This window comes from Saccostrea cucullata, unplaced genomic scaffold, assembly GCF_032062105.1.
Source record: "Saccostrea cucullata isolate Sc308-1 unplaced genomic scaffold, CSIRO_AGI_Scuc_v1 ctg413, whole genome shotgun sequence".
NCBI lineage: Eukaryota > Metazoa > Mollusca > Bivalvia > Ostreida > Ostreidae > Saccostrea > Saccostrea cuccullata.
The window spans coordinates 3,347-26,180 of record NW_026927571.1 but is presented as its reverse complement, the minus strand read 5'-3'; the positions used below and the strand labels follow the sequence as shown (position 1 = coordinate 26,180).

At 33.7% G+C, this 22,834-nt stretch overlaps 3 protein-coding genes across 3 annotated transcripts; all 3 read right to left on the bottom strand.

The window, feature by feature from the left end:
• Positions 1–1,329: 1,329 nt before the first annotated feature.
• Positions 1,330–5,086, bottom strand: LOC134274800 (putative acyl-CoA synthetase YngI). The gene is made up of 2 exons (XM_062757030.1): positions 5,001–5,086; positions 1,330–3,636 (listed from the first exon to the last, which is right to left on the bottom strand). The coding sequence occupies exon 2, from the start codon at positions 3,596–3,598 to the stop codon at positions 1,904–1,906; it is 1,695 nt and encodes a 564-aa protein (XP_062613014.1). The 5' UTR covers positions 3,599–3,636; positions 5,001–5,086; the 3' UTR covers positions 1,330–1,903.
• A 4,842-nt stretch (positions 5,087–9,928) lies between these two features.
• On the bottom strand, positions 9,929–13,961 carry LOC134274799 (uncharacterized). Its single transcript, XM_062757029.1, has 5 exons — positions 12,903–13,961; positions 11,704–12,783; positions 10,615–11,414; positions 10,236–10,453; positions 9,929–10,050 (listed from the first exon to the last, which is right to left on the bottom strand). Exons 1-5 carry the CDS (start codon positions 13,315–13,317, stop codon positions 9,975–9,977), a joined length of 2,589 nt encoding a protein of 862 aa, XP_062613013.1. The 5' UTR covers positions 13,318–13,961; the 3' UTR covers positions 9,929–9,974.
• A 2,384-nt stretch (positions 13,962–16,345) lies between these two features.
• LOC134274798 (uncharacterized) lies at positions 16,346–22,505 on the bottom strand. Its single transcript, XM_062757028.1, has 8 exons — positions 22,286–22,505; positions 21,293–21,392; positions 20,935–20,969; positions 19,643–20,627; positions 18,172–18,981; positions 17,255–18,063; positions 16,936–17,153; positions 16,346–16,812 (listed from the first exon to the last, which is right to left on the bottom strand). The coding sequence occupies exons 2-8, from the start codon at positions 21,387–21,389 to the stop codon at positions 16,737–16,739; spliced, it is 3,030 nt and encodes a 1,009-aa protein (XP_062613012.1). The 5' UTR covers positions 21,390–21,392; positions 22,286–22,505; the 3' UTR covers positions 16,346–16,736.
• Between the last annotated feature and the right edge of the window lie 329 nt (positions 22,506–22,834).

Below are 22,834 nucleotides of genomic sequence, written 5' to 3'. Positions count from 1 at the left end.
AGTTAAAATATCCCCACTAAATAAAAAAAAAAATACGGAGGGGAGAAGGTCTTGGTCGTTAGATGTTTTGTAAAAAGGGCCAAAGCTGTATACCGGGTAATGCGTAAAACAACGACGAATTCATGGTGCGAGTCCATTTCTGATCAAATCCAGCGCAACGACAGGATATCTGAATGGGAAAAAATGTGTTGTTTTCGTTAAAAAAACATTCCGAGGACGTGGAACTCTGACTGTAATTTATGGAACTAAATATTTTTGTAGTCTATCAAACGTACATATTATTTGTCCTAAGTAAGTCTAAAATTTCTTGTTTACACACGGCGTTGACTCCGATAACACTGGGTTACAAGAATTAAGTATAAGATTATGTAAGAATAAAATTATACTAGAATATAGACCTGTATACGAGATGTATCCTAATATTTACTATGTTGTGATTCTTGGAAAAGTTTTCAAATTATGCCATTTATTTTCACAAATCATTGAAAGAGGGCATGGCCCACCAATAAAAACAACTTCAACTCCCTCCCCCCAAGGATGCTGTTTGCTTGAAATTAGCCCAACGGTTCTAGAAAGATGTTAAAAAGTGTTCTTAAAACGTTTACAGAGAGACAGACAGAGTTTGAATGAGATTAATCAAAAAAGCTCACCTAGACTTTCAGCTCAAGCGAATAAAAAAGCTTTTGCTGCTGAGAAAAATATGTAACAGTGAATCTTGAGTAAGGGATTTATTCAACACACAAAATCACAACTGATATGTTTACAATTTAGACAAAATTATTGAAGCTCCTTGTTTCTTTGAACGATTTTTAAAGACATGAATACTTAAAATCCTCTGAGTAAAAATACTGAGCATATCGTCAAACATTGACATGAATATTCGTTACAAATCATTGTAGCCTACCTTGGCATAAATTGAACATGTACATTCAATCATGAAATGGGAGAATAAAGATAAATTATGTATATCAATCCATATCAATGTATAGTTGCCATTATTTAATAATAATTTAATAATTGTAATGTCATCTTTACAAACTTATTACATGTAGTTATTTTCTACATAAGCTATATGTATGATACAATATTTAAAAAAAAAACAATCTAGGCTACTGTATCTAGAAAATATATATATTCTTTGAATCTACCTTTAAGAACATAGCTTATTGGGCACAAATAATACAAGAAAAGGTCCGTGGACCACAACAATCACCTATATCCCCCAGCCCTTCTTGTTCTTTAAACATAAGTTTAAACTTTTCTGGCTTAGTAGTTCATGAGAAGAAGATTTTTTGAAGACCCCATTCTAATTTTGTCTTTTTTTAAAAAAAAATTATTTCTCTCTATGATGGGACTTGGACCTTCATTTTAACAATTTAAACTCCCCTTTTCCCAAGGATGCTTTGTACCAAGTTTGGTTAAAATTGACCCAATGGTTCTTGAGAAGAAGTCGAAAATGTGGAAAGTTTACAGACGGATGGACAGCTAGACGAACGGATGGACAGAATGTGATCATAAAAGCTCACTTGAGCCTTCGGCTCAGGTGAGCTAAAACTGATATGATCAAATTCGAATCCACATACGGTATTATAGTGTTGCATTTATTGTGTTCTCTTTAAAAGGCAATTTTAGCCCACCCCAATAAAGCCGGGGGAACTAATAATTAGTATGTAATAAACATCTAATTGATCAGAAGAACAACAGGGACATACTTAGGTCCTTGGGCAGGGACATTTGTCAGGTACTCATACCGGTATATCTATAACTTGTTATGCCCTGCATGCTTTTTGCAAATAGCAAGATTGGCAGTAGTTCAGGAGAAAAAGCTACAAGTACTCATCCCTTACAAAAAAAAAACCCTTGGGAATTCGAAGCTGTGATTTTGGTGATCATATAGTGATTTTCAAATTTCTTTGATCAAAGGAATGGACAAATCTCGAGTTTTTTTTCTGTCCGTCTTTCCATTTGGCGTTTTTGGCAGATCCGTGTTATGAAAAACAATGTATTTGGGAACAAATAAATTTTCGAGAAAAACAGCCTCGTCTTCGATGTTTAAGTCTTTGAGGACAAATTCACGCAGGCTTTCTTCGTTAAACTTCATTCCATCCTTCCTTACAATGGCAGCGCAAGGAATATCGTCTGCATGCTTTACATCTTTAATAGGGAAAACGACAACATCCTGTACCCCTTGGTGTTTTCTTATGATAGATTCAATGGCAGATGGTAAGACATTAGATCCTGAAATCAACATCATGTCCGACACTCTTCCAAGTATTTTCAATCGACCGTCTTTAGTAATGTGACCAAAGTCGTCTGTTTTATACCATCCAGACTGAGTGAGTACTTTCTTGGTTTGCTCTTCATTCTTTAAGTACCCCCTGAATGGAGGGCAAGAACGGACAAGTATTTCGCCATTCTCTCCGAGGGGTAGCAACTTGTTATCAGTACCTACGACTTTAATTTCAAATCCTTCAGTCGGAATCATATCGAATGAAGAAGACGACGAACGGTTTAGTTTTGTTGCCATTGTTCCGTTCTCTGTGGTTCCATAAAGGTTACAAATGACGTAATAAAATTTTCCAATTCCATCTAAACATTTTTCTGGAACAAGTTGGCCTGAGATAATGACTGAATGGAATTTCCACGGAAATGATTCCCTTGAAATGATTTCTAGCAGAAAAGGAACTATAAATAAGCCAGTGCTTGGTTTTTCTCGTTCTATGATCTTAGATGAAAAATTGATCATGTCCAAAATTGACGGAAATGCCAGTGTAGTCGAAAGAGTAATGCGTGTTCCTCCATATATGATTGCACTCCATGGATATCCCCCGGCCCAAAAAAATGGTCGGTCGTTAAAATATAGAAACAGTTTCCCTTTTTCTTGTAAGTAATCCACATCCCCACCTTTGGCCATTCTTTGTCCATTTTGCATAATATAATAATGGCTATATTCCACTGGTTTTGGACGCCCCGTACTACCCGATGTCGTTAAAATAGCTCCAATGTCTTCTGGATCTATTGTAGGTAGTTTAATTTCCTCATCGCAAAAAAGATCAGAGATTGTCAGAACTTTTTCCGACGTACCCAAGGGACTTTCCAGTACTACCCATTTAAGAGAGGCTACATCAGACTTTCTAACAGAGCCTGTTTCTGGATCAACTGTAGCAAGGTTCTGGATTATTTTCCAGTGGCTATCCTCATGTCCTGGGTCAAAAATCAACATCGAACAACCTCCAACACTATTCAACAAGTCTTTAATTCCCTTTCCCGCCTTGTCCAAGAAGGGGAAATGAATTGGACGGGCACCTGCTAGTTGTACAGCAAAAGTGCTCACCAGCCATTCTGGAGTATTGTTTCCTCCGACCCCCACGATATCCTCGCTCCCAATGCCTTTACGTACAAGTCCTTTCGCCAGTTTAACAGAATCCTTATAAAGCCTGTCATATGTAATCGATCTCCGTATTAGGTCTTGGTTGTAGAACACGAAAGCTTCTTGGTCTGGTTTCAGAGACGCCCATTTTTGTAAGAGTTTTGGTACTGTTGTGTAAGGTGCTGTGGAGGCCTTATCTGAACGAATGTAACTTAGTCCACTCTCCATGCCTGTCCCTAAACCAATCTGACTGCATACATGTATATCTGTAATGAAGGAAGTTGTGATGCTTTTAGGATATAGATACTGGACTTTTTCTAACGGTCTATGCATGCTTTTCATTGCTGTGTAACGAATAATTATCAAATTATCAAAGAATGCGAAGTGTTTCCTTCAAAAACCACCAATATTTATTCCTGCAATCTGTACAATTGCTTATCAATCCGCAACTAAATGCCCAAACATATATAAATAAAATCCCTTGAATAAAGTTTTTTAAAGATTTTAGAATAGAGATTGAAAATTACACCCACTTAAATCAGAGTTTACTAGTACTAAATGCCAATAGAAAAATCTGTACAGGGTATTTTCGCCTCATGTTGTTTTCGTTCATTCACATTTGCAAACAAATTTGCCCCTTTTTAAATTCGCCATATCATCGTTTTGTTTAAGAAATTATATTGTATTCTTTGAATTCGCCCCGTTTTAAATTCGCCTAAATTTCATAGGACGAAAGGGGCGAAAATGCCCCTGTATATAGTACTTTGATCGCAACTCCCGTTATTCTGTACATTACCTGAGCTGGCGAAGTCCTTAAGGTTTTGTCAAAGGTCAACATGTCCAAAAATTTATTTTTACAATATAACTCCAAAAGTATGTGGTTTAAATCATAAATATAAAACAGTTTATAAATATATTATTGATTAACAGATAGAAAAGTATCACTTGATAACAAATGCTTAGAAAAAAAATTTGTAAGAAAAATTCTTTATAAAAAATGCATATATCTTTAATAAATACACCTAATTAATGACTTGACTTTACTGAAAACAATCATTGCAGAAAAAATAGATGTTCATCAATCTTAATTGGACTTCGATAGCCTCTGGTAAGTTGTTTTCTGTGTTTATTTTGTCCAAATATTAAGACTTGAAACCGAAGGTACAATGCAAATGGCGAATATTATAGGGATCATGTCTTTAGACATGTCATGCTTTCAATATGAGCTTCTCAGAGACCATTCCCGTCCAACTTGCCCTTCATTGATAAACATACATTATTTCTGCAATGATTGGTTTCACCAAAAAGGACAAAATCATGCAGGTGCATTTTTTTTTCGATTCATACATTTTTTGACACCTTTTTTTCTCAAAATTTAAAACAAAAAATATTTGTTTTCATGTGATACTTTCTTTCTGTTAATCAACATATTTATAAACTGTAAAAAATTCAATTTTATACCTCACCTAGTTTTTGGACAAGTTGACCTTGGACGAAACCTTAAAAAGTATTTTTTTAAAGTGAAAAGTAGTTCCAACCCATATGTTATAACAAGTTACCAGTAAAAATATGTCATTGAAATACGTTAATTGATCATCGTTTTTTGTTACTTGTGTATTTAGATACTCACCGATCTAGAATGTTTTCCCACTACACCACCCCAAATTTTTTTTCTGATTATCCTAGTCTTTTATATAGGTGACCTGAAACGGCTTCTCTAAAAAAAGAATCATTATCATAGTTTCCTGTGAATGTTGGCTTGGGCAAGTTCATTGTGGAGTGGAATAGAGGGTTGTTGGAGTATTGTTTTCAGTTTATATTTCATTATTCCCATTTGAATTAACATTTTACGTCGCCCCTACAGTATAGATTAATTAGTGTACAACTACATTATTATATACATGTGTATATCACATATACAGTGTGATATACAGAAATACTCTATACTCCCTATATATATCTACCCGTATATACTCCCTATATATATCTACCCGTATATACTCCCTATATATATCTACCCGTATATACTCCCTATATATATCTACCCGTATTAAATCAGTTTTCATGTTCGAATTCATAACAAAATATGTCAGATTTTCATCCATAATGTAAAGTAAAACTGTAGTTAAAGGCTTCAGAAAAAAATGTAATCATTTGCTTTGACAGTTTATCTGTTTGATTCATAAGCATTTATGCAGATAAAATATTAATATCCTCTACATTCTCAACTAAGCAGATTCCACGGTATGATAAATGCAAATGCAGTAACTGTTACGTATCAGCAGGGGATGGTGTGGGGAACACCTACAATGTAGAATAGTATGCAAAAAATTTGGTACTGAGAGAAGTTTTTATTTTAAAAAAAGTTGGCCTCTTCCCTACCCCCTCCAAACTAGAATTTTTGATCTAGGGCGATAATCCCTTTCTTGGCTGGTCAACTTTTTCAGGTTAGTAAAAAAATTCTCTGGCTGGACCCCCACTGTCAAAAACGATGCTGCGTAACTGCAAATGGACAACTTAATTTCTACTTTCTAGACTCTTCATCTACAATATGTATACCGGAATATTTACATACAATGAATATTATTAGCTTTATTGCCTTTGAAGACCATTGCCGTTAATAAGTCCATAAACGACATGCAAAGATTATTTGAACAATGGCTGTTCCAACAGTTATGCATACAATGACATAAACGTTTATAATATAATATTTTTTTTACTTTGAATGTTTTTTTTTCATACAAATGTAAATATAAACAATAAAGTGTCTTTCTTTGTTTTTTAGAATGGAAATTAAGGTCAAGATCTAGTAAATAACTTGAGACTAATTTTTTGGGTGGTAGCTCCATTATGACGTCATAATCAATTTCAACTTTTTTTCCCGTACTTTACGGCTATAGCAGAATTATGTAGAAAATAGGGTATTTTCATGTCATTCAATTTGAAATCATATGAAAAGTAAACCGGATACCTATATTAAATTTGATATTGATTTAAAGAAGAGGCTATGGACAAACTAATTACCGTTTTCTGAGAGACTGTAGGCAATCTGGATACATTTCCTTCGCCGAATACGAAAAAAACTCCTATATTCCTGACTTGTTTTCTTAATTTTTCATTGAAAATTACAGTATAAAAATACAGTTTTTCATCTTGTTTACCTATACATTATGCCCCGAAACACCTTATTTGACCAAGCAAAAGTTGTAAAGCATCAATAAAAGAATTTATTTCTCAAGTTTGATAAATCTGTACGCACCTTTCATTTACTAGATCTTGACCTTAACGTCGCAACCATTGCCAGAAAAAAAATAAGCGCGTTTTTTTTTTCTTTTTTGCAACAGCTGCGATAGTAACTACCTTACTAACAAGCAAGGAAAGCAATTTATTGTTTAAATATATGACTGTTTTTTAGTAATGCACATAGCTGAATCTGTCCCATACGTACTTTACTCCAGGGCTTTCTTTTTATTTTTTTCCAATCTACATTGTAAATTATTCCATTTCCTTACCTTGAAATGTTGGAAATGATGTATATAAATTATGCAACTTCGTGACAATGTAGGACAAAGAGTAAATTTTTACCTGAAATGTCGTGTTGAAAGTTTTCTATAAGTTCATTAACCTTATACAATTATTTATCACAGTAAAAAAAATACAAGAAAAAAATAGTAAACCGTGTTCTTGATGGCATACTAATTTTAAATTCGCATGTCTGTTTTAGACCAAAGATCCATATCCAAGTTGAATTGTATCATTCTTTCACCGATTTATGATTGATTGGTTGTATGTTAATTGGAGGATAGTGTGTTTTGATGACATTCTAGCTATTCAAAGGGAGGTAATTATCAGTTTAAGGTGTAGATAAATTAGTGTATATCATATGTGATTTTTTTTCAGAAAAGATCTTTTAAAAGTATATCTTATAATTCTTTGGAATCATTTTTTACTTTAACTAAGTTTGAAAACTTAAATGTAAGGTAAGTGTGCTTTCAACAGAAAAAAAAGTGTATTTATAAATAGATACAGAAGTTTTGTTTAATATGTTAATTTTTTTATTCAATTTTATTATTTGTAAATAAATAAAAAAAAATAAATAAAAAAATAACCTAAACAATAAGTTCCATCATCCATGTCCATTTTAATTTCTTAAAATAGGTACATACAAGATAAAGCTTTGTAATGCTATGTAATGCCAGCATTACACTGGATTTTATGAACTAATGCATTACATTACCATTACATGTAATGCAAATTTTTGGGCATTACACATTACTAGCATTACTTTGAGTTCATGTAATGCATTACAATACATTTCCATTACAATTAGCATTACCCAAAGCCTGGTATTTACTCTTCTGATGTTTTATGTTTTCATGTGCGAATTTATAACAAAAAATATGTCAGGCTTTTGAATATATGAAGTAAAACTGCATATACAGTGTAGTTTTAAGTTTTAGAAAAATATAGCCAGTTGTTTTGACAGCTTATCTGTATGTTTCATTATCATTTAGTCAGTACCTAATTCATTATCTTGAACAATCTGTAATTATTTATTGACGTAAATGTTCTATTCATGTTCATATAAAATATATTTTTCATATTTGGAAAGACTAGTCGAACTGGTCTATTTTAATCTGTATAGGGTCATAAAAAATGCTAAAAGCGACCAATATGTATTTAAATTACAGTGAAATTAATTGCTATGTCATGTTATAAATTTTGAATTTACCAGGTATGGTGTTGATTTCGTATTACAATGTATTTTCTTTTCTATTCTAATCTACAATGTATCTACTGAAACACATACAAAAATGTTATACCGGAATAAATGGCTGCTTACAGGTACGTCAAAATAAAAAGTAGTAGATTTTTTTAGTGATGTGCATTGCTGAATCTATTACATGTGTACTTCACTCCAGGATTTTTCCGTGTATCAATTCCACTCTAGATAGTAAATTATTCCATTTCCTTTTTAAGAAAAGTATGACTTTGAAATTTTTAAAATTATGCAATTTCACGAAAAGATAGGACAAAGACTTAGTTTAATATGAACTGTCGTGCTGAATATAACGTATAGGAGAAGTTCAATAGCCGTATACTGTCACTTATCATAATATCGAATAAAAAGATAGTGAAGTGGATTCTGGATGGCTCACCTATTTTAAATTCACCTGTCTGATTTAGACCAAAGATCCATATACATGGTTAATTCTATCATACTTTCACCGATTTATGATTGATAAAGAAAGAGAAACACAGATTTTTAAATCATAAAGTATATTTGAAATGGCCGAGTAGAAACAATTTTACCATTCTTAAATTGAGCCGACATATTGCAAGGCGCGGATAATACCCCTTTATGAGACAACAATATATTTCTTAATATCATAGTTCATGGAAAAGTAATATTTCTATGCTCCGTAATCGAAATTTTGAAGGGTATACAGATTTTGTCTTGTCCAACTGTCTGCTTATCTGTTTGTCTGTCCGCAAAAATTTCAACCTTGACAATAACTTTTGAGTGAGTGGGGCTATAGCTTTCACATTCACAGGTGTATTCCTCGTGACAAGACCTTTCTTAGGGCATTTTTTCCTGGCAGCCATATTTAATTATGTATTTAAGTCTGAAGATATGATATGACCAATATATGTGTTACAGCTTCAGCTGTATTTGTAAACTCGCGTGATTCATGATTAAATGTCAACGTCTATTTATTAATTAAATATAAAAGTATTCATTTCAATCCATTACATTTCTATGAATTAATTCATACGAACAGGATAGCAATATTCAAAATAGATTAAGAAAATGTTCATTGTAGTAAGGTCAAGTTAATGAAAAACCGTTACTTTTAAAAAGTTTACTTGTATGCTACGATTTTATTAAAGTACCTGACTTGTTTTTAGTTTCTGTGTGTGTGTACAAAAATTACAGCATAGAAACGTTTTTTTTAAATACGGATATGGAGGGTACATTGACTTCGGTTTACACTCAGATTTTCTGGAAAATCTACCTTTCTTGTATTTTTATAGACCATATTAAAATACAGATTTATTGAATAGAGCATTGCATGGAGAATGATTTTACAAAACGAAAATGGCATTGATATCTCAAGAAGACTAGTTAAAATATTAGTATAATACCGGCGTCTTTGCATGAAACACCGAAGAAAACCCATGTGATTTTCTAGAAAAGAGTATTGTGGAATAATTAAGAAGCAAAATTGTAGGAGTATATTGTTAGGGAGAAATGTACATGTAAAGTCATCTTCAATAAAATATTGTTTGTTTGCCCTCTCAAGTCTCAGGATGAAAAAAATGGGTAACGGACAATTTTTCTTCTTATGGATTTTCAACATAAATGCTGAATGCTCAACATCTATTTTAAAAGCGGTGGGTGGTGGTGTTTATTAATAAACCCCAAAATAGATGTTGTCTGGTTGCAAATATTTTGGAGAGAGAAAAAATTGTTTCCTGCAGGTTAAAAAAAGTTTTGAGTTGGTCTAATTTTCGCCAGAAATCCAAAGGGCAAACAAACGAAATTGTACCGATGGCCTAAAGAACAGCATCTTTATTGTCATTTTAGGAAAAGGCTCAGTTTTCATTCCTCTGAAATTCCTTTGGCATTCAGTTCATCTATAACTCTTGTTAAGTATTCTGGATCAGGATAACCATATCTGAAACAATAAAATACTAACAATGATATAATTTGAATTAAATATTTCTGATAAATATTCAAAAATAAAAACAAAGTAATTAAAAGACAAAAAAATGTGTTTCATGAACAGCCAAGTCTGCATTTGTTTTTGACTTGTTCAATATTTTTTTTTTGTTTGGTTTTATTAAAATTAATAACGTTTACTTTTCAGGCCCTCCATCTCTCCTTGTTTTGTGATGGATGTCGTTCCACGTGACCACGTTGTCTCTACCGGAAGTTCGAGAAAAACCAACCGTGAAGATCAGACGATGTTCGAAAGCACGTTTAAGCATTCCCAGAATGAGACGTCCCTCTTCATTGTCCGGAAGGTAACCTTGGCGGGAAAGGCCATGATACGGTTTTCCAGGATTAGGGTGGTTTTCCTGTTGGAAAAGAAATCAAATGTGAATGAAATATTTTGTGAATATTGTCCTCGAATCAAGAATAATTCATACTGCAAAATAAAAAAAAAATACTTATATCAAGAATATCTTGCAAAAGTACAAAATATATTGAACGGAATAAGATAAAACAAAATGGCTACCGTCTGATTTCCATCCGGAAATTCATAATTGATAATCAGTGTTTTACAGCTGTATCCCGGAAGAGAAGCATCATCCAGATATACTATAGCAGTCCCGCTTCCTGGTTGATTTCCGTACATTTCCCCATAAACCGTATTGCAAACAGGGCATGCCGATTTATGGTGTAAATATTCTGTGATACATTCACGACAGAACTCGTGTTGACAATCTTTTAACTGTACTGGGTCGGTCATTTCATCGTCCATACAAATGACGCACAAATTATCATTTTTGTCTCCTACATCTGCGCACGCATCTTTCTTTGAAAGTTCGCCATCAAATTGGGTGTCTGAAATCTCGTTTTCACTTTCTTCAGAATCCGAATTGATCATTAGAAGATTTCCTGTACAGAATTTTGATCCAGGCTTTTGATCTGAAGAAGGATCTTTACACTTTCCGAGAGAGGCATTTTTGGGAGGCACGGATACCAAAAACGATTCCATATTTTGCTTGTGGTTTGCAGATGATCTCCAAGAATCGATCCTTTTATAATTTTTAGGGTTAAACTTGTATGAATCCTTACGAGAATCTTTCGCAATCTCTTTCTTTAATTCTTTTTTCTTAACCTGTCGGTCTCTTGGGTGATTTGAACCTGAACAGAAGGATCTAAACATATCGACAACTACTTTCGTAGTTTGTTCGGTAAAATTGACAATATGGATCGTCTTTAAATTGACACTCTCTGCTGATGAGAAACTTTCAATGGCTTGTAGCATAACGGTAGCATATGTTGCTAGATATTGTGGATTCTGAATTGAACCTAATAATGCAAAAAAAAACCCAATATATGTAAGAACCTCATCTAAAAAAGTGCAAGCCCTTAAAAAATTCTTACAAACAACATCGATGTAAAGAACAAAGTAGTTTCAATACAAGTTGAAAAAAACATAAAAACTTAATTTGAAGGTCACAACAATAAATATCTTCCTTTTATGAAAAAAAAATTAAAAGCTCTCGGCCTTGCTAAAAATCAAATCTCAAAAATACTTGTAATTAAATAAATGAACATGATCCTTAATTTATGGGTCATTTCCAGTAAATATACTCACCTGTTCCTAATAATGACAAAGCAATGGAAAACAATTTCTTCTTTTTAACCTTTTCCTTATTTGCTGCATTAAGTATTTTAAGCGTTGTATCCCATAATTGTTGTTGGTAAAATCCTGAGGGAAGATCATCCGGAAATTTATCAATTATGGCATGCAATACGATTTTAAAACCAAGATGGCCTGCACCCGTTTGTAAAACTTCGGTGGTGTTACGTTTTTTCTTTCCTGAAAACAGTTTTGCATGCTCCTTCTGATACGGTTTTCCTGCTTTTTCGAGAATTGCTTTTGCAAGCTGGCCGTTTCCAGGTACTTTGGCATTTTCCGTTGAAACCAGAATATCGACATTTTGAATTTTTGTAAGGTCCTCAGTGTAAATGAGTACACATAGGTTATTTACCTCAAAGATTTCTGTTCCTCCATTGGAATTAAGGTGTATCCAGTTCGACATTTTATGAGAGGATTGTGGGGGCATATGAGGCTGAGTTGGATTGCTTGGATATGGGTGAACAGGAGCTGGATTGCTTGGGTATGGGTGAACAGGAGCTGGATTGCTTGGGTATGGGTGTACAGGAGCTGGATTGCTTGGGTATGGGTGTACAGGAGCTGGATTGCTTGGGTATGGGTGTACAGGAGCTGGATTGTTTGGATATGGGGGTACAGGAGTTGGATTGCTTGGATATGGGGGTACATGAGTTGGATTGCCGGGGTAAATGAGTATAGGAAGTGCATTGCTGGGGTATGAAACTACTGTAGATGTTGTGTATGGAATTGAGAAATGCTGTTGTCCTGGCATAAAATTGGATGGACATGAACTAGAAAAATCTGTGGGATATTTCGCTGGCCCTTGAAATTTTTGTAAGTCTTTCAACCGCATCATCACAGAATTTTCCTCAATATATCCAGAGTTGTCAAGAGCAATTTGATACGTGTCAATTACTAGTCCAATCATATCATCGTTTTTATCAATAAAATGAATTTCTTTGATTGAATTTTTCGTCTTTCCTAGAAAATTTTGATATTCCATTACAGATTTTACATACATTGCTGCAGCTGCAATATTTGGAATGCGAAAAATTTTACCTGAAAAAGACAACCATAATATAAAAGAAACTTAAAAAAAAAACACACATAATACTGAACTGAAAAGAGGAAATGAAGTCAAACATTGCATACTCTTGGATATTTGAATTTATACTTACCAGAACCTATAGGGGGCAAAGCAATAGATTTTACACCTCTTTCACATGCTGTTATCAGAGCTGTTGAGACAGTTTCATACAGATCCCCAAGACACTGTGTCTTGCTTCCTGAGTCATAATTTTCCCAATGTGGACAAGCACAGTGAATTATATATTTACAGGGAAGCCGTCCTGCCAGGGTGACCAAATTTTTATTATTTTTTATCGGTCTGTTAGCTTTGATCTCTTCAGCAACTTCGTTCCCTGCCTCCTTTAGTATTGCCTCGGAGAATCCGCCAGCTTTGCCTCTATCCCAGATGCTGACGATAGCTTCAACATTGCCTCTAGGTTTCGTGATGGTACCACTATAAATCTTAAAAACGCCTTTTGTCTTTTTCAAGTGAAATTCTGTTCCAATTCCTCTTGCCGATGCCATCTTTTACCGCTATACGATTGCAAAAATCTATAACATTCGAGGAAATTAAAACGAAAGTAGACGCATAGATCCTATTATCTTTTCTCATGCACAAGATTTCATGAACTTTCTCGTGCACAAGATTTCACTAACTAACCAGTTATAAATGTTTTCACTTATTTAAGGAAGAAGAAAACATAACATATTATAGAACCCACCCAATCGTTTATCCTCAGGCTTTGTTTATTCACATGAATGTCTGACTTATTCGAGAGGTCATGTGGTTACACGCTACAATGATTTATCGTTGTTTGTACAGATATTATGATAGCATCAGGTAAATATTAAAACATAATGAAAATATAGGATAAAACTATGTGTGTATAAAATAAACAGCAAGAATTATAAGCGTTTGATACAAAATCTACATTACTGTACTTGATAAAAGAAAATTATTTAGGGGATTTACATTCGATCATTCAGGCATGCACGTAACATCGAGGGCGGGGGGACTTGATCCTGTTTATTTCCAGACTGAAGTTTTTCTATAGGAAATGTTCATAATCATTGAAAGTCCGGTCCCCCACTTTTGGTTCCAGTATTGTCAAATAAGGGTAATATAAGGTTGATGCAGTGTTTTATTAAAAAATATTTGGTGCTAAAAGAAGTTGGAACCTACCTACCCCCCCCCCCCCCCCCCCACACACACACACACACACAAACACACAAAATAGAACGGTCGAGTTTGGACATTTTCTATATTTTTTGCTTGTCAAGGAATTAGGGTTAGTTGAAAATTTTTCCTCGGAATGCCCCGCTCTCTTTCAAAAACGATGCTAAGTCACAGTCATTAACAGCAAAAATATAGGTTAAACATATGTTAACAAGTCCTTCCATCCATTTAAAAGAACTTAAGAATTAATTAAGTAAAATAAAGTGGTTTCTTATACAGATAGTATCAATTGGTAGTTAAAGAGAAGTGTTTAGAATTTTGTTAATGCCCAGCTGAACATTGTTTGCTCTTGAAATATATTTCACCTTACTTTTCGTAGAATCTCCGACTTGTCCGAACGAACTATAGAAAACTAAGAATTCAAAGTACAACATCGCTTTCAAAAATGTATCTAATAAATATAGGAATTATTTTTTTGTTGTTGTTAAAAGGGAATTTATATAACTCAGTTAGCAGTGTTATGTATTTGAATAGGTTTATGATTGCAATGTTTACATTTATTTAGGATTTATGAGATCAATCAAAGATCTTAGAGACTTAATGATTTTCCCTTTGTAAGATGGGAAATAATATTTATAAAAACTCAAAATGTAAGTTGCCATTTAGAAAAATACACATTTACACATTTATTTGAGCATATTCAATTAATTACTTACAGCTCCCCGCACTTTTTACACGTTCTTTTTAAGCTCACATGATTTTTCGGACAAATTGAGGTCACATTCTTCTTGCAATAAAACATTATCGAACTTAGTACGAGACATTGCCCTAATATGTATTAAATATCTCATGGCAAAGGCACATATCCTTTAAAATCAGTATCTCAAGTTTTAAAAGTGGATGTTTCAAAAGGGACTTTACTTTATTGACAAATCGTATGATGTTACATCTGTATGATTCTACCAACGTATTCGCAAATCAAATTGATAAGCCTTTCTTTGACATTTTTTAGCTGACATTTTCAAAATAACTTCTTAAAGAAGAGTATTTTTATAAGTACGTTGCACTTTTACCATACTTGTCTAGGTTTTGTCGAAATAAGGCACGAAAAATGACAATTCTGCCTAAGGGAATCACGCCAAAAGAGGATAATAAAGCAATGTTTATCCCTTAAATAGTAGATTTTTTTTACTATTAAAAGAAAATTAATTTACATTTATGGTGTGAAACTTTCAAATTTCAAGATACTTTCATGATGCTAGATTTCAGAAAGTAACACCGAAAAATGCCAGCTTTTTAACATGGAAAGCAGTCAAACAGATGAGAACTACTGTTGTCATCTTGCGTTTTAGCGTCAAGTTAATGTATAGTAAATACAGATATTACATAAGACGCACTGTTTCTGTGTCTAGACAAGGTAAAAACCTACTTGCAAAATAACATATACAAAGACAGCTGCATTTGACGACAAACCATGAAAAACTATTTGGAATCTATCATAATCTATCAGCTAAGTGCATATCAAAATCCTACCAATTAATTTCTGAAAATTATGTAATAAAGCTATAAATCATTTTAAAGATATATTTTGTTGCCCAGTTACACAATTCGCATTGTAAAAGGATTAAGAGATTAAAAAGCTGCGAGGAGCTATATAATTTGCAAATGTTCAGATTCTGAGGAACGGACCACCTTAAATATCAGATTAAAAAAATTGTGCGGTCTATATAATGAACTAATCTGTAGATACAGTCTACGTCTAGGCTGTATTTTGACAGACTCATTATATACTTTTAATTGTTAACTAATTGTTCACAAATCCTAAACCACGTAAATACACCGTTTACCTAACAGAGAACATAGTTGAAATATTACCCACTCGGCATAAAGAATAAAAACCAATCAATCAATCAACCTAGTAGAGAAGGCTCACGATGGGTAGCTGGCCGATAGGGGCGATTTCAACCTCTGTTATTTCCATAGATCCGTGGTCTAGGCTTTTGATTAGTATTGCTTACAGGCTCTACGAGATCGATCACTGGTCGTTATCTTCCCAAACACCACAGTTCCAAACAGGATGAGGGCTCTTCCCGCTAGAGGAATCCTAATTAGTTTCTTTTCCTGTCCTTAGTGAAATGCTCAAGTTCAGGGCGTAGTCTCGCCTGATCTAAGGTCGGAGTTATCGTGGCGACTAGTCCAACATTTTCGTCAAAGAAAATCGTTTTTCATTTCACCCCGGACAACACAGGTGCATCAATACTATGTACACATGGAACTATATGAGAAAAAAGAATTTAGAAATTTTGGCGGGATTGTCCTGGACTTGACTTGCCATTAATTACGGTAGTGCAGTTTTTAAAAAGATGAATAGAAGTAACCTTAAAAGACTGAAAATTCTAAAGTTAAGCCTTGTTTAATAGAAAAACTAAAAAAAGGTCAACAAATCAAATACAATTGTACATATTAGCCATTTGTGAATATATAAAAAAGTGTATATATTTACATCGATGGGAAAATCATAATATATTACATTGCTACTAGAAGTACCACCCTTTTCAATAATAGAGCGGCTCCTCAAATTAACAGTTAATGTGCTTTAAACTGCACATTCTTATGTCAAATGCCTTTTTCATGCTGTATAGTAGAATAACTTTAAAGAGAGTAATAAGAGAGGGAGTGGGTGAAGGGAGAGGGAAGGAAACTTTTCATTTAGTTGAAATAAGTTGGCAGCTATCTACAAAGTATGTAATTATATGTCCATTTATTATCAGTTTTCTGTTATTCCCTTCGCTTCCAGTTCTTCTTTAACTCTTTGTAGATACTCAGGATCTGGATATCCATATCTAGTATAAAAGAAATAATTGAATATCTTTAAATAACCTCACTTCTCGATGTTGGCTAGATATACAATATGAAAATACAAAAATATATGTATTTGTCATATGTAAATAAAAGTATATACTTACTTTTCAGGTCCCCCATCTCTCCTTGTTTTGTGATGGATATCATTCCACGTGACTATATTGTCTTTACCGGAGGTTCGAGAAAAACCAACCGTGAAGATCAGACGGTGCTCGAAGGCACGTTTCAGCAATCCTAAAATTTTTCTACCATCTTCATTGTCTGGAAGATAAGCCTGGCGAGAAACTCCAGTGAATGGAACATCAGGATTTGGATGTTCTTCCTACAATGTATAAGTTTTTGTGTTCAATGTAATTTTGATTTGATTACATTTTGTGAAAGGAATTGAATTGACATAAATCAATCAATAAAAAAAAGAATTACCGTTTGGACACCATCAGGGATATCGTAATCAATGATGATTGTAGGACAAGAAAACTCGGGTAATGGAGCTTTGTCTGTGTAGATTTTAGCAGTTCCCTCTGGTTGATTGCCAAACATATCCCCGTACACAGTGTTGCAGATAGGACAAGCAGATTTGTGCAAAAAATAATCTTTAATACATTCTCTACAAAAAGAATGGCCACATGTCTTTAGCTTCACGGGGTCCTCCATCTTTTCGTCCATACAAATAATGCATTTTGATTCTTCGTCCTCACTTTCCTGAACGTTAACTTTGGGATCCGTATTTGCTCCTGCCTTTGCAATTGCATCTTTTTCTTTCCTTTTGAGTTCTGTGTCACAAGGTTCTGCTTCGTCATCAGAGGATTCGATCAATACAACATTACCCACAGAACTTCCTTTAGATATGCTTTTCACTCCAGAGATTGCTGATGTTTCTTCTTGAACTGGATGTTTTTGAGGACATGCTTTAATAAATTCCTCGAAATCAACCTCCGATTTTTCAAGTATCTTCCACATTTCTTCGTATTTATATTTTTTCGGATCAAAGTGCCAGCGTCGGGTATCGTTTTGTCCATATGGTTTAGGTGATGATTGCTTAGTGCTGTTAGGATCTGCACATTCACAATTTTGGAAAGCTTTCTTGAGGGCATCTGTGGCAGGTGCCTGTGAATTAACTAGATGTATTTCACGAAGCCTTGTGTCTTGCTTTATCTGTTTTGAAAACTCCAAAATGCAATTGCAAATAACGTCTGCATATTCCTGAAGATGCTGTGTGTCTTTCACAGAACCTGGAATATATTAAAATTTTTAGATTATTTTTACTATCAAATAATGGCTTATCTTCGCTAAACAGGTTAAAACTTTGGAATTTTTACTTTTATTTTAAGTACACAAACCTGTTCCAAGTAACGGCATGGCCAGAGACAGTGGTTTATTTTTCGTTTTCTTAGTCTTCCTCTTGTTAGCTTTTTCCAAAATCTTTAATGTAGTTCTCTTCAAAAGACTCAGACAATCATCTTGTGGTTTTGAGTTTGGGAATCTTTTTATAATTGCAAAGAAAACCAAATCATAATGAAGGATTCCTGAATCAATTTGAAGTACGTCCGAGAAATTTCGATATTTGGAATCATCGAAGAGTTTTTTAACTCTTTTCTTATATTTATCATTCTCCTTCTCTATGATTTGCTTACTGGTATATCCCTGTCCAAAACCTTCTCGACCCTCTGCACACACAATAATATTTATATTCTTCAACTCAATAATATTTTCTTTGTAAATTAAAACCTTCAATAGGTCTCCTATGAAGAATTCATCTGAACCTGTAGCAGTTTTATTCGAAACACATTTTACAATGGCTTTTCCAGCTTGATATTTATTTGCAAATCTTGTTTGAATATTAGTATTTCCAGCACTGCCGGAATTGCTATAATTGCTGTGGTCAGAACCACTACGCTTCCATGAATGCCCAGTATTCCATGGAGTTATTTCGAGACGTTTTAATACACTGCCAGGTTCTAGATAGGACCTTCCATTTTTGTGTTGACCGTTATATTCCGCAAAAATCGAATCTAGCATATCTTCTTTGATGTCAACAATGTGGAATTCTTTAATTTTATTGTCAAGGCCAGGAAGGAAATTTTCCGCAAAATCGAGTAAAGCTCGGACGTACATTGCAGCGCAAGCTTGTTTTGGAACACCAAAAATTCCTGAAATAGAATGTAAAAATAAACCGCTTAATAATTTTGAATGCATATTCCTCTCAAAACTTGTATATTTTACATGTGATCTTTATAAAAAGACATTATCTATTTATTCTATATTGGTGGTACATTAAGAAATCCAGTATGAAACTTTATATTTTCCCAAGAAAAATGCACTTTGGTCTAAAGATTTTTTAATGCATTTCTAATCTTTCGATAACCATTGTGTTTGGATAATCTCCTGCAATCTATCCTAATTTTTGAGTAAAAAATAAGATGGAACTCAAAAAGAACACGAAATAAGCGTGAAATAATCAGAATTTTGTGGACAAAATTGAAACAAGGTTCAAATTTAATTGTCCAAAATGAAGGTTACGTGGGACTTCCTCTAGGGACGTCGAAAGAAATGTGACACTAAAAAATTAAGTGCCCCCTCATGTATTTTAATACTTAATGTCTTTCACTTTTAATTTTCTTTCTTTGTAACTCCATAACTCGGGACAGTTTAAGTTAATCTCAAAATGGCATATGCTGTTGTCATTTTGAAGAGAGGGACTATCAAACTGCACACATTGAATAAAGCATACTAGTAAAAGAGTGTGTAAAGCTCTGTCTTTTTCAATGGCTGATATCTACTACGAGTATGCAAATCAATTTGATAACATACCAGAACTAATTGGCGGCATAACAACAGATTCCATCTTCCGTTCACATGCTTTATGAAGAATATTGACCACTGTTCGATAAAGGTCTTCTAGAGCTTCTTCTTTATTTCTGTAATCACTCCAGCGGGGTCCCACGGCATGGATCACCCAACGACAAGGTAGATTTCCACCAGTGGTGACTACATTTTCTGCAACATCTATCCTCGAACGTTTGCTCATCTTTTGTCTACAGGCTTTTTCCAATTCATTACCAGCAGCCTTCGAAATGACCTCAGCAACTCCCCCACAGTTATCAAGATGAGTGTTTGCTGCATTGACAACGGCATCCACTTTTGCTCTGGTAATAGATCCTTTATACAGTTTTGTAGTAATGCCATGCTGAGTGATGATCTGTTTAATTTCGACCTTTTCTCCCAGTGATGTCGAAGTGCTCCTTGTATCTTTAGAACCACTTGAATCATTTGAAGAAGGTGAACCGTTGGAAGGTTTCCATTCTAGCTGACTCTTGTATGATTGGTTATCCTGTGGCGACTTTCTGGCCTCAGTATCAGACTCGTCCCCAAAAGTTCTATTGCGCCTACTGACTGTTTTCTTTTCCTCCTTCTTATCAACATCAGTTTGTGTTTTATCTTTCAAAACACTCTGAAACCTCCGCAATTCGCTAGTCTCATTATAGTAGGCAACTGTCTTGCCATATGAATTTACGGTGATTACAACCTTGAGTGAGTTTTGTTTGATTAAATCACTGATCTTAGATGGATCGTCCTGGCAATCAATTTCTGTTGACTTTAAGTTGTGGAGTAATGTATCTAGTTTCTGTTTTTCTGTAGCCAGTAATGTTTGTTGACTAGATGATAACGTCACATTCTCTGCACCACTCCGTTCAGATTTAGCCAAGTCTACTTTTATGTCATCTAAAGCACTACTAAAAATTGTCAGCAACTGTCTTGCTTCTATATCAGTGTAGTTAACTTTTTTCACAGGATTCTAGAGGAAAGGATTTAAAGTACTCAAGAAATTTTCTTCAGTGATTACTAGGCAATAAAGGATGCCATATTTGAAAAGTTAATATCAATTAAATTGATGGGCAATTCAAGTTTGATAAAATTTTCAAGTACTAGTATATAAGTTTCGTCCTTATGTTCAGACTTTTCAGCAAGTGTGTTATGTAATAAGAATTTCAATGAATTATCTCAAAGAAGATGTAGGCCTGATCAGTCCACTGATTTGTTAAATTCATAATTATTTTCTTCTAGAGTATACATGGATGCAATGATAGATTTTTAACGTTTACCTTCTCAGCAACTTTATTTTCTTTGTGTCCTTTATCTGTGCATTGAAGAAAATATAACAGAACATAATTAAAAATTATTCAGCAAAAACAATATCTCGAATAGAATTAAATAAGTGATCTTTACACATATAGGGCACATCAATGAAACAAAACCCTTTTTATAAATGCATCAATTAGTGGGTAAATCCTCTAGCAATGCATTAATACCCGTTATTGCTTACACTATCTCCATAATCATGCTGAATAACAAAGTTTGCTAAAGCAGGAAGAAAACGGTATAAAACATGTAAAAGAAAACATTAAAAAAATCTGAGAAGAACACAAGAATGACATACGTATGCACTGTGTAAGACGGTACCTTTATGATCGTTAACTTTTGGTTTTCTACCCTGGATTTTCTTCCCGTCTTCATCACTCGATTTGATGAGAGAAAGATTGCCGCGTTCTTTAGACATAACCTGTACACACATAGTATATAATATGTATATTTATTGATGAAATTGCGTTTTAAATGGTTATGATGTTATTTTTTTTACTAAATAGATAAAAAGTACGCAGAGCATAAAAAGTTTATTTCAATCATATGTAAAGAGCCATGGATATCTCCAAAATGAAAAAATAAAATATTAAATAAATTATTGAAAACAAAATATAGACGACCATGCCCAAACCTAACCAACTTAGAGGCAAAAGTCAAAATTGAAATCCAAAAAATTCTTAAATTTATAACAATAACATCTTACATATTCAAAAGGAAATCTGCTCGTAAACAATAATTTTAAGGTATAAATAGCTAGGTCCAAATTCCATGAAACCTAATAAAAATGAGCATAATTTTATTAATTTTATTCCTTCTTATGACATGGTAAGATTTGAGAGGGACTAATCAAACAATTTCGCTGGACTTGAGAATTTCAAAATCGTCAAAATAACTCGGCAAGGAATTTCGAGCAAATTAATGCGGTCATTGGTATTTACAGTATGAGTTACTTTACATTACTTTGATATCTCATCACGAAATTTAGACCTTTATAGAACGACCCTAATACAACAGAACCATTTAATCCATTGGGTTAAGTCCCCTCCCACATTCGCCTACCTGCATTTACTATTAATCTTTGCAATTAAAGACGTAAATTCTTTGTGGTGAAAATATATCATTAACATACAGGATATATACAATGTATACATGTTTATATATAGGAAAAAGGAAGGGAAAACGAAAGTAGTATTGGTAATGAAATGTACACAATGAATAGGTGCATTTTTAGCAACAATTCAGACGGAGAAAATATCTTGTAAGGAAATATATAATAGATAAAAAATATTGACATAAAAAAAATCATACTACCTGGTATCCGAGAATCACAAACGATTCCCTTGAATGGAGCCCCACGACTGTTAAAGCGATAAAGAAACGTAAAATTTATATTTTTATCGGTCGCGGGCTATATTCATTGAACTTTTGAAAATAAACTATATGCAAGGAGTCACTTGTAAATTTAAACATATTCCCGAAGCACCTGCATAGAGTTTCTGAAAATCTTCTTCGTGATTCGGTTAAAGTTCGGGGAACCTAAAATGAAAGTTAGATCTACATCGGATAATCAGCCAATCTATAAATATAAACTATAGAGCGTTCCAAGGAAGACACGTTTCGCCCCTATCAAAACTTAAAGCGCGCAGATGATCATTAATTTGCATACCACATTTACAAAATATAGTACAGCACATTAAATAATTCATGTTACCCCGCTATTACTTAATTAATTGAACCGCTGAGCTGCGTAACAACTCCTGGATATGCAAAGTCTATATAATAATTGCATGAATAAGGTCTCAAGATCTACACTAAGTTAAAACAATTAATCTTAGTTTGTCTTAATAAATCGAAGAAGTT